Genomic DNA, 12,270 nt, shown 5'->3' with positions numbered 1-12,270 from the left:
TGCTCTGTGTCATGTTCTTGGCCAAATTGTATGTTTTTTTTATTATTACATATGGTGATAAACCTTTGCAGAGGAAATACAGACATACAGAGCAATTATCCAGACTGATAAATCAGATCATCATCTATAGAGACAATTTACATAGCTATTTATAGCTTAAAATAAACAGACTCCTGTATGACTACATCCTGTTCGATATGTAAGCTATGGATGCATACCTGGTATCCCTTCAGCTGGCAGGGACTGTCTTATGCTTTGAAGTGCCCTCCTTTTTTGAAACTTTATAAAGTCTCTTCTTCGGGAACGAGCAACCATCCAAGCAATTAAAAAACTAACTTTTCGGTTTGAAGCAAAAAAAAAAAACATAAAACAAGCATTAATTTGAAAATATAACTATATATCTGAAATAATAACTCACCAAGCAATATTTTCTAAAGCATACAATACTACAGAAATACTGCTTTACAACTGTATCTACACAGACCATGTTAAACATCCAAAGCCTTGTTTGCAAATTCAATTGCAAGTGCATTCAAACCAATAGAGATGCAAATGTTGGGATTAGTGATGGGCGAATAAATTCGGCAGACACTAATTTGCGGCAAATTTCTGCGTTCTACCGCAAACAAATTAATTCGCAAAACTGCGACGACAATTTGTAATCTGCTGCGTCAAAAAAAATTGATGCGCACATAAAAATTGTCACATGTCAAAATTATTCAGATGCCCATTTATTTTATAATCCAAATTTTTAGTGAAAAAAAACACAAACATTTTTTGGGATTTACCAAAGCTTCCCACCCGGTTCTGCTGTGAAGCAATAGCCTAAAATAATGTTTGATTCGGTCCCCCTGCCTAACAAATCTAAAATACGCCTAAGAAGCTCTGTGGGTGAAGGGGTGGGCAATCGACGGAGCCTCTTTTGGTTGGGATAGAATTTAAACTCCTATGTGAAACACATTTAAATACAAGAATTCAGGTTGTTCACTATGGCAATGGGAAGGTGCGCCTGAGGGTGAAGGGGTGGTGGAAAAACCTAGGCTTGAAAGTGACCGTTGAGAGTCTATAGCTTAGTCCACGACTAACCATTTGAGATCTTACTAGCACCCGTACACCAAGGTTGGCAGGTTTTGCATATATTGCCCGATTCAATTCGGGTTTTTTGGTATATTTTTTCCCTCTATGGAAATGGGAGGGTGCGCCTGAGGGTGAAGGGGTGGTAGAAATACCAAGGCCTGAAAGCTGTCGTGGAAGGTTTAACCTAGTATACGGCTAATTAATTAATACCACTAAGACTCACTAGCACCCATATGCCAAGTCTGGCAGGTCGGCTTGTTACCCATTGATAGCCCAATATTTACTCCACGCTGTGCATTTGTTGCCTGATTCAATTTGGGTTCTTTGTCTCCCTGTCCCTAACTTTATTTTAAATGCTTTTCTGGACCTACGTTTTTATTTTATTCATTATTAAAAGTTGTTTTATTTAATTTTGTTCTCTGAGTCATCGGATTCCATGATGGGGTGGTGCAATCTTAAGGGTTAATTTCTTTTTCTTTTTGTATTACTATTTATCCCCATAACCCTGCACTCCATCTATCTGCTTCTCTCAAATTTAGGGGTGGTGCTCCCTTACTCAGGCCTGCTTATATGACAAGTTTAGGAATTTCCTGTTGTGTCCTGTGAGGCAAGAGTTGGGAAACACTGGGCATACAATCCACAGATATGGAGCCTCCTTTTATCACATAGGGTACTGGGTCTATCACCTTTTTATTGCCTGCTGGGACATTCCCCTCATGGTAGGACTGCCAAGGAACTGTAATTTATGACCCCATGGAAGGGGTTGTTATTTTCAGGCAAGATTCTCCAATTTAATATTGGTACTTGCCAGTACCCAATATTATAGTGAAACTATGGGTGTGCTTTGATCCATATTTGGGACGATCAGAATGATACCAAACATGGGGGGGGTCTCATGTTCCAGTCCCCAGGAACCATCCCTCCTAACTGATAGGTATAGGCTGGCCCTATTTGGTATCATTAGGAAGCATGTGACCTCCTCATAACCAATATGTAAGTTATGAGGATGTGAATCCTATGACACGGGAGATATGGATCCTTTACTATAATCCATATTTTTCTATCCCCCCCCGGCTGCTCTAGGTCCACAGCTTTGTTCTCTGATTAACTGATCAAATAACTGACTGACCCAACTTCCTTGCCCAAATGGTGTGACTCCAAATTGTCTTAGAAGACAGATATGGATGTCACCTTTCCACAGCCCACTGGTGGGATATCAAAACAAGAGTCTCTTTGTGAGCCTGAGACCAAATATTTCCGTGTTAACTCTTATGATGCCAGAGCAATACCCTGGCATGATACCGATGCTGAAAAAATTTTGTATCCAAAAAGCCAAATTCTCAGGTCTGGCAAGGTTGTTTATAATACAAAGAAACAAAAGGCTGGCACACAAAGCAAATCAAACCGGGGTCCTACCCCTGGTGTGTTTATTTACTTGTGCCAGCCTTTTGTTTTTTTTGTATTGGACTATTGGGCGTGCCGTCTCCCTTAGGCTTTGAGCACCAGCGGTATTCTTTAGAAGGGCCTGAGTGCGCACGTGATTTCCCTACAATGTTGTTTATAAGTCAGTGGGAGAGGTCCCTATCCTATTTAGAAGTTTCTGTGGTCTGCACTGGAATTAGGCCAAAAATCAGACTATTTCAGACTTCTGCAAAAATACAAAAAAATTTGGTTTTTTGGGAAAAATCACAAAAAAAATCATACAATGAGAGGAAAAACTTGTGCTTTTTAAATAATAACTAAAGTAAAATCATGGATTCTAGTTTGTTCTGACTTTATTTAAAAAAATTAGAAAATTTGGATTTTGATAAATAACCCCACCAATGCCATTTACTTATGGAGCTTATACTTTTTTTGTTGCAGTGTTTTATGTTTTATATCTGAAACAAAAAGTTCTTACACATACCTAAGGGAAATGAACATATGACAGCAATAAGAATACTATATCCTGTTATACTGTCAGCAAAGTAATCAGTCACTGTTGGTGGAGTGCAGTTGGCAAGCATCTGTGCTGATATTTGCTCTGGTTGAGGGCAAGGGTCTCCTACAGAGTAGAAAAGATAAGCATGGTCCACATTTAAATATTGCAAAATATGCATCACACACACACACTAATTTTGCACTTACCATTAACCCACTTAAACACATCTAGCTGAAAATCCCCACGGTCTGCTGAGGTAACAGACAAAATTACATCATGAAAAGTGGTTTTCTTAATCTTTTCTATTTCCTCCAAGGTAAATAGCCTATTTAAAAAAACACACACAGTTTTGAAGTGGGCAAGGGAAATAAACACATCTGCTCCTCAATACATTACACAAATTAGGGATGCACCGGATCCCCCGAATCCTTCGTGAAAGATTCAGCCGAATACCGAACCAAATCCTAATTTGCATATGCAAATTAGGGGTGGGAAGGGGAAAACATTTTTTACTTCCTTGTTATTTGACAAAAAGTCATGTTATTTCCCTCCTGCCCCTAAATTACACATGCAAATTAGGATTCAGATTCGGTTCGGCCAGGCAGAAGGATTCAACCGAATCTGAACCCTGCTGAAAAAGGCAGAATCCTGTCCGAATCCTGAATTCGGTGCATCCCTAACACGAATGCAAATGAGATACAATTTAACACTGTAGCATGAATTTTTAAATTCATATACAAACCTTTCTGTCACATGCTTTTATTTATAAAACACCAATACCAAAATCATGAAGAAATTCTTATTCTGCATGCTCACAAATAATAACACTGTGCCACTGTTATCTTCTTATACAGCACTCTATTATTTCTGTATATTCATATAACAGATGGAAATCTTTTTGGTGAAATCTTTTTTTCAGCCCGATGCTGCAAATGCCTGAATCTCAGCATCTCAAACCTGTTGATGTCATATATAAGTCAATGGCAGATGTCCCTATTCCAAAATTCTGCACTATATTGTTATCAATTACTTCAATTTTATCAATTTTATAAGGGTTATGTATTAAGGGATGTTCCCAAAAAGCGTTAGGTGTTCATTACACTTGAGCCACCTGGTTCTTTTTAAATGACTAAATAAAAAATAGTTATTACTTTATGAGGAAGGTGTGCCATTTCATTTTTTCAATTTTCTTATACATAATTACCCATTCTTTAGATTTTCAAACCAAAATCTGTCTCCATCTCTTAGTCGTTGAAATTGATCTGTAATTATAGCAGTGAGGAGTTCACCAGGGTCTCCATCACACTCCAACATCACACCAGGAAAAAGTTCTAGCTTTTCAGGGTCATTATTGTACAGATTTGCAAGATCTTCGAATAACTGCCAAAAGGAGAAATCAGACATGAAATCAGACATGAAATCAGACAAAAGGGTCAGATTCAGTTCAATGAGAAAAAAAGTTTATCACATGAAAAGTCATGGACAAGATTCAATTTGAGATGCAATTCAATTCAGAAAAACTTTTCATACGATTTATCACATGAAAACTCTATTGAAGTCTATGAGAAAAAAGGAACTGAATTTGGAGAAAAGTTTTTTCTCCTCAAATTGAATCTCATCCATGAGTTTTCACGTGATAAACCATGAGATAACCTTTTCTCTCTGAATTGAATCTGGCCATAAGTATTTAAAAGCTAATTAACAACAAAGGAATCCATGAAATGGTCGAGGTAAAAAGTATAACAGACAGAACTAAAAATGGCCTTAAAAACAAGAATTTTAAAGAAAGGCAAAAATTAAATCACATATTTTTGTGTTGTGTTTCAAATGATTGAAGAGAAGTTTAAAAGAAAATTAGAAATTTACTGTATAATCATTATCCTAAAGGGCTGATATGTTTATGATTGGGACAATTTGGACTTTATAGCTGTGCACTAAGGTTAGTTTGAAGAAAGAATGAACATATATGAATAAAGTTTTTGTAGAGGGCAGATTTATTATAGTATAAACTGGGGAATACTAAGGGCAGATTTATCAAATGTCAAGGTGAATTTTGTGTTCTTCAACTAGGGAATAGTCCAAATTTGATTTGAATTTGAAAAAAATTCAAAAACTTGAATATCGAAATTTATCATGTACTGTCTCTTTAGAAATTAGACTTCCACCATTCACCATCTAAAACCTGCCAAATTGCTGTTTTAGTCTATGTGGGACCTCCTAGAACCTATTTGGAGTGAATTGGTGGACTTTGAAAAATTCACGTTTTTTTGGGGAAAAACTTTGAATCAAATACGATCGAATGCGCTATTACTTTAATTCGAATTCAGCCAAATATGGCCCTATTCGATCGAAAACGGACCTATTCGGCCAAAAAAACTTCAACTTCATTTCAGTTGGTCTTTTTGAATTCGAAGTTTTTCAAATTCGAAATTCGACCCTTGATAAATATGCCCCTAAATTATTCCCAATGGCTGACATTTTATTACAGTTAACACAGTTAAACAAATGTTCCTCACAATCAGATACAAATGTCCCTCACAATCTAGTACAAGAGAGCACAATTGTGCTCTCTTGTACTAGAAGAGCTACATTTCAGGTTTAAAAATAGAAATTTAGCTCTTAAAGGTACCACAAGTGGCTTTTTGCCGTCCATGGTGACCTGAGGTGCGCTGCCTCATTGATGCTGCACCCCTGAGGGTATTAAAGCATTTAGAACATATAACACACGGAAGGTTGTTCTAAGCACCAATAGAAAACCATAGCTTCTAAAGGCTGTAAGAGCAAAACATAATTTAATCACAAACGATTTATCTGTTAGTACAATTTATCTAGTGGTGACAGAAGACCTGTATTTATATCATAAGTTAAATTAGTGAAGTGGCACAGTGAATTCTTTTGGCCCTTAATTAGGTGTTTTTTTATATAATTACAAATGCTTCCACTTATATTTTAACATAGCCCAAAATGAATGAAATGCAAAATACAAAAACCTTATACAATTACAGCTGACCTTTTTATTTCTCTGGTACAGATATCGATTGATGATACTCCAGTTTGCAATAGGAGGAAGTCCAAAATATTGTCTTGCATGATTGTAACTACACAGTCCAAAGTCTCTTCCTTGCTGTATACTCCATGAGATGTAATCCATACGGGTATATTTCAGAGTTCCATACCAATAATCTGATTTCAAAAATAGGAAAATAGAAATCAAAACAGATTTTTGTATACTCTATGTATGCTGTAAATCAATACTGTTAGGGTGGAAATAGAATAAAAGTTGCATACTAAAAAGTGAATACATTTGACATTTATTACATTGCCAACTTTTATGGAGCATTGAGCATTTTCAAGGCCTCTATGTAGGGATAGTATTTTGTTAGAAAAAAATTATTTTTGCAATAGGAAGTTATATTAAATACATTTGCAAAAGTGGAAGCTATAAAATTGAGATTTTTTCCATCTTGGATTCACTAAATACTTCTCGGCTTGCGAAAGCTAGATTTAATATGCACAAAGGTAAAATTGTTCACATGAAACTGACTTTTATTACATTCCCCCAACTGAAAGTAGTTATTTGTCTGACCTAAATGCAATTTGTTGCAAAAGTTTGGGCACCCATATAAGTGAAAAGTAGGAATCAAATAATGATGGAATTAGTGTATTAATAAACAGTTACATTTTTATCTTAGGCTTTAAGAACAAATCTAATTTTGGAAGAAGAACCCAAAATGCTGCATTCAACTGTAAATGAGCATGTTTTATAATTATACCAATTAAAGGAGCCTGTCACCCACATGTAAAAAGTTGCTCAATTAAACATGAAGCCAACATAATTTTTTTATTAGAACACCTATAACTGTTGTATGTTTTTGGGGTGAACCAGAACAGTGTCCACAAAATGGCACCAACCTGCTTGCTGTGGATGTGAATTTCAAAACTGAAAGAAACAAAATTTAAATATTTATATACTGTAAATAAAGTTTATTTTGCTCAACTAACATGAAAGAAAAGGATTTGGAATTCTTTTTAGAGTGACAGGTCCGCTTTAAATGTCTTCTCCTGGGTCTTTTTGCAATTATATTCTAAGTATTCCACTTAATTGCAGAACCAAAACAAGTACCTCTTAAATCTTCAACAACAACATTATCTTCCTTTTCTGCAATCTGGGAAATCATTCCAAGGAGCAAATCATCAATATCTTGGGCACTCTTGATGTTTGGATTCTTTAAAAATGGGGGTAAAATGTTCAAGAAAAAAATTAAGCAGAGAAGCAAATGTTACAGTAAATAAACTGCCATCATATTCTAAATTATGAATCCAATATAATGGTGTGTTTATCCTTTCCAATAGATATAAATGTAGCATTTTACACAAATCATTTATTTGCCTAAACTGTGATTGTTCTTACTAAGGGGCCAATTTATACAAAATAAATCAAAGCCTAATACAATTTGCTTGAAAATGCACATTAAAAAGGTGATTTGTGACTTTTTCCACTTTATGCAATAGTGATATACCCATTTCTGATTTTTCCATAAATATGCAAGGTAAAAACTGCAAATAGCTGAAAAAGTAGTGGTCACAATTTTTTTCCCAGTGATGTACCATCATTTTTTTTTATAAATGTACCCTAAGAGAATGGAGTTGTGGGAAATAACCATTCATATCCAATAGTTAACCAGAATAACCATACATAACCATTTTTCCTTTGGATTGAGCAGCGACGTTAATGTCCATACAAAGGAGTTGTGGTAGCACACAGAAGTGTATTTTGTTATTATTCTGTTTCTGCTTTGAGTGTTTGCAGTCTTTGCTACATCCAGTGCCTTGTAATTAATGCCTAACTAGGCCTGATATTATTGACCATGCATTAAGTATTACATTTTATTTGCTGAATTAAATAAAAGTTGTTTTAAAGTGGACCTGTCACCCAGACACAAAAAACTGTATATTAATAGTCCTTTTCAAATTAAACATGAAATCGAATTTCTATTTTTTATTAAAGCATTCATAGCTGTTGTAAGCTCATTTTAAAATCTAAGCTGTCAATCAAATATTGTCTGCCCCTCCTCTATACCTTAGGCATAGAAGCAGGGGAGACAATTACCTTCACTTCCGCACTTCAGCACTTCCTAGATGTCACTGCTCTCCCCACATTCCCCTATTCTCTTCACCTTTTAATTGTGTAGCCAGGGCATGGGGATGGACATCAGGTCCCCCATTCTGGTGCACAAACAAGATTCTGAGGTGATACAAGGCTTGTCTTAATAACAGTGTCCACAAAAATGGCTCCTGCTTGCTATAATTATGAATTACCAGACTGAAGGAAACAAGATTCAAATAATTTATATAGTTTAATTAAACTTAATTTTGCTTGACTAATGTGATAAAATAGGATTTTGAATAATTTTTTGGGGTGATGGGTCCCCTTTAAGACATTGCTCTGACATTATAGATGCTTTACCATACATTTATTTAGGCATAGAATAGTTCAGCAGACTTTACGTTGGTGCAATCTTCAATTGCACATTTTGGGGGAGGAGGGAACTGCCACAGTAATCTATTGTTCTTTTTGTTTCTTTTGAAGAATACTCTGTGAAGAGCACATGCATGTTCTCTTTCTATTACACCATGATCATTCTTTGGCATGGTACAGAGTCCATTCCCACTTCTTCCCAGATTCTTTCATTTAAGTGGTTTAAGGCATGAAACACACATGCTTGTTGCTATATGTATATATATATATATGTTTCTGCACATTACAGAGCTCTTCTGTACAAGGATCCCTATACTTTACAGCTACCTAAATCAGGTTGTAAATACAACACTCCCATTCTTCTATTACCTTGAAATAGTGGGCACACGTTCATAAATTCTTGTCTTAAAAATCAGATCAGTGAGCAGTTTTCCAAAAAGAAGTTCCACAGTGTTGTATCACAGTAATGCAGACAGGCTGTTATCAGCCTCGATCTTTCTCACACACACAGAGACTAGATTCCCACCCCTCCGACTATTTCCCAAGGCTGCAACATCCTTAAAAGCAATTAACTTTATAAAACATAATACAGCTAATCGAATATATAACAGCGAGTATCCAGCAAATTTAGGAGAGGGGATGGTAACACTGTTATGGACCTCATGCATAATACAAATACCATGCACTCAAACCCCATGGAGGGAAAACTCACATCTTAATTGCAATTGTTAAAAGCTATTCCTATCTTGCCCTACAAAAGCCTATGTATAATTTGTAATCCTTCAACAATAAGGGATCTGGGTAGAAGCCTGAGGATACATTTTTGCCTGACAGCTTCAGAACTTTTCACCAATGGTAGTTTTTACTGTATAGAACTCATAGCAGAAAAAGTTACTTTATGCTCACACCAGCCATGAACAGTTCTAGCTTGATACACCACACTTCCTTAAGCCCGCCATAGACGCAAAGATCTGATCGTATGAGTCGAGGATTCATATGGTTTTCGGACCGTGTGTGCAGAGTCCCGACATTTTTCGTCCGGAGGAGATAGGTCGGTTGGTTAGAAAATTTCTGTTGGCTGCCAATATCTCTGCATGTATTGCCGATCGTACGATTTTCAGTGGGAGCACAGCATAACTTGAAACAGTATTAGTTTCAATGTAAAAATGTGTATTAATCTTTTTACCTTTTTAATCTTAAATGGCATGTCATGGGGAGACATACATTTGCCCCATCTGTATGGAGGTAAATTGGAGGTATGGAATGCTTGGCATTTGAGGTGTTCCAACATTTTAAACAGATATAAACCCAATATCATTGTTTTGCCATCAATATGGATTCATGCAGCTTAGTTAACTACCAAGTACAAGGTACTGTACGTGGTGTAGAAGTGCATATTATATGCAAATAATCCAGCAGTAAAACCAATCTCTGACAATAGCATAGCTCTATGAATATAATTATTTGCTTACTTTTCTTTTCCAATAACTGTCACACAAACGATAAGCTGGCCAGAAACCACCATCAGAGCCTTGGACTTTGTGAAAATGGCAGGTCTTGTTTCTGCAAAGAAAACAACTATTTCACTTTGGAATCACCAGCCTTGTTAAAATACATTCTGGTTTCACCAATAAGCAAAGAGGATGATGGGCTGATTTGATTGTATTTTTATTGCATTGTTTTTCTCATACAATCATAATCAGGTTAAAAGCAATTTCAGCTTTAAAATACATTCTTTATTACAACAGGTTGTTTTTTTAATATACTTTTTGGGAGTTATGAATTAACTACCTTACACTTCTGATTCTTTTATAAGTAAAACTTCCAATGCTATGTGGTTTCTAGTGTTGGTCAGCCTACATTAGCGCTAAGTAATAGCATTTTGACACCTAGAGCTAGAGGCAAGATAGGATGTGCCGTCCTTCTGCTTTCGTTTTACTGTACATTCATAAACTTCCATCTGTGCCTTCCCAGTAGCTTCCCTTTTTAACGTGTATCATATTTAGGCTTTTGTTTCTGTATATAGAATTGCTGTCATATACTCACTTCCTAGATCAACCACATACTTTCACAGCTTTGCTTCTTAACTTTTGTATTTGTCTCCATCTGTTATGCCCTCCATCATTCTTTGAAACTTTAATATTCCTGTTAATAGTCCTAATGTTGCTCCTGTCTTTAGGCTTTTCCCCCTACTCTTTCTCTATATCCCCTTCTCTTTCCAGTGGTAACACTATTGTTATTATATTCTGCTAAGTTTCCAACTTCACTTGACTAATAATCTAAGAACTAAAAACTGAGCGTATAGAGTTGACAGGAAATATGCAGTTTTCTACTGCTAAAACAACTACTCTTCTGGTTCTTGCTTTACCTTGTGTATATCCCTGCTGGTAAGAGTGTTGCCATAAACTGGACAGCAGCCTGGAACTCATGAGAGAGACTTGCATCCACATGTTGATTGTATCCTAAAGAGCAATGTTTGTTAATAAAACTGAGATAAAATTACATTTATGTCTTAGCTGTGTGATAATTATCTTTTAACCAGGGAGATGCATGTGTGTTATGTCTGAAAATGAATCCTATCCATATAATCTGATAGATGTCTGGCACATGGGTCTGGTTTTTTATGCACAATGTAATGATTAATCATTTTACCAATAGTTTTTAAGACATACAGACAAAGTTTTTGACACTCCGGGGACGATTCACTAACTTCGATTGAAGGATTCGAAGGTAAAAAACGTCGAATTTCGAAGGTTTTTTTGGGCTACTTCAACCTTCGACTACGACTTCGAATTGAAGGATTCGTAGTAAACCATTTGATAGTCTAAGTACTTTCTCTTTAAAAAAAACTTCGACCCCCTAGTTTGCCATCTAAAAGCTACCGAAGTCAATGTTAGCCTATGGGGAAGGTCCCCATAGGCTTGCCTAACTTTTTTTGATCGAAGGATGTTCCTTCGATCGTTGGATAAAAATCCTTCGAATCAGAAGAAATTATCCTTCGATCGAACTATCTGCGCTAAATCCTTCGACTTCGATATTCGAAGTCGAAGGATTTTAATTCCTAGTCGAATATCGAGGGTTAATTAACCCTGGATATTCAACCATTAGTGAATCGGCCCCTCCATGTAATAAACCTGTAAGACAAAAATTTGTCAACTTCTCAGAGCCTACTTCTTATTTAAATAGTCACATTTAGGGGGGTATTTATTAAAAACTGAATTTATCTCATAATTTTTAAAATAAAAATTTGACCTAACTCCCAACCACAATTTGGCTTAATTTACTATAAAATCTGAACAAAAATTGTATGTGCGAGAAAAAGTCTAGACAAAATAGTGCAAAACTTTTATCTTGCGACTTTTTCAAATTGTTGCTCGAATGTTCGAGTTGTTGCGCAAATCTCTCAATTTATTCAGATTCTTGAATTAAAACCAGCATCAAACAGCCTAAAACCCTTGAACATCATAAAGGCAAAAAAACATCTTCCAATTGTAAAAGGGTCATCTGCCATTGACTATTACATGATTTTGATTTTTTAGCAGCTTTGGAGCATAATAAATCTTGGAAAAATTGAGGGTTTCTTTTTCCTCTTAAAATTCGATTTTTTTCTCCTTAAAGGAACAGTAACACTAAAAAAAATGCAAGTGTTTTAAAGTAATGAAAATATAATGTAGTGTTGCCCTGCACTGGTAAAACTGATGTGTTTGCTTCAGAAACACTACTATAGTTCATATAAACAAGCTGATGTGTAGCAATGATAGAAATTGAAAAAAAGGCTATATGGCACAGGATA

The 12,270-nt window shown here is 35.8% G+C and overlaps 1 protein-coding gene across 2 annotated transcripts in view; it reads right to left on the bottom strand.

Annotated features, from left to right (window-relative positions):
- LOC108711340 (dual oxidase 1) overlaps positions 1–12,270 on the bottom strand; it is a 62,731-nt gene that overhangs the window by 30,431 nt on the left and 20,030 nt on the right. For both annotated transcript variants that reach the window (XM_018252981.2, XM_041586727.1), the window contains 8 exons: positions 10,846–10,939; positions 9,950–10,040; positions 7,122–7,224; positions 6,009–6,181; positions 4,203–4,378; positions 3,205–3,323; positions 2,984–3,121; positions 219–335 (listed from right to left, as the gene is read on the bottom strand). In XM_018252981.2, coding sequence (XP_018108470.1) covers positions 219–335; positions 2,984–3,121; positions 3,205–3,323; positions 4,203–4,378; positions 6,009–6,181; positions 7,122–7,224; positions 9,950–10,040; positions 10,846–10,939 — 1,011 coding nt within the window. The remainder of the gene's footprint in view (positions 1–218; positions 336–2,983; positions 3,122–3,204; positions 3,324–4,202; positions 4,379–6,008; positions 6,182–7,121; positions 7,225–9,949; positions 10,041–10,845; positions 10,940–12,270) is intronic.

This window comes from Xenopus laevis, chromosome 3L (assembly GCF_017654675.1).
Source record: "Xenopus laevis strain J_2021 chromosome 3L, Xenopus_laevis_v10.1, whole genome shotgun sequence".
Taxonomy (NCBI): Eukaryota; Metazoa; Chordata; class Amphibia; order Anura; family Pipidae; genus Xenopus; species Xenopus laevis.
The sequence above is the reverse complement of the archived record's forward strand: the minus strand, read 5'-3'. Positions and strand labels throughout refer to the sequence as shown.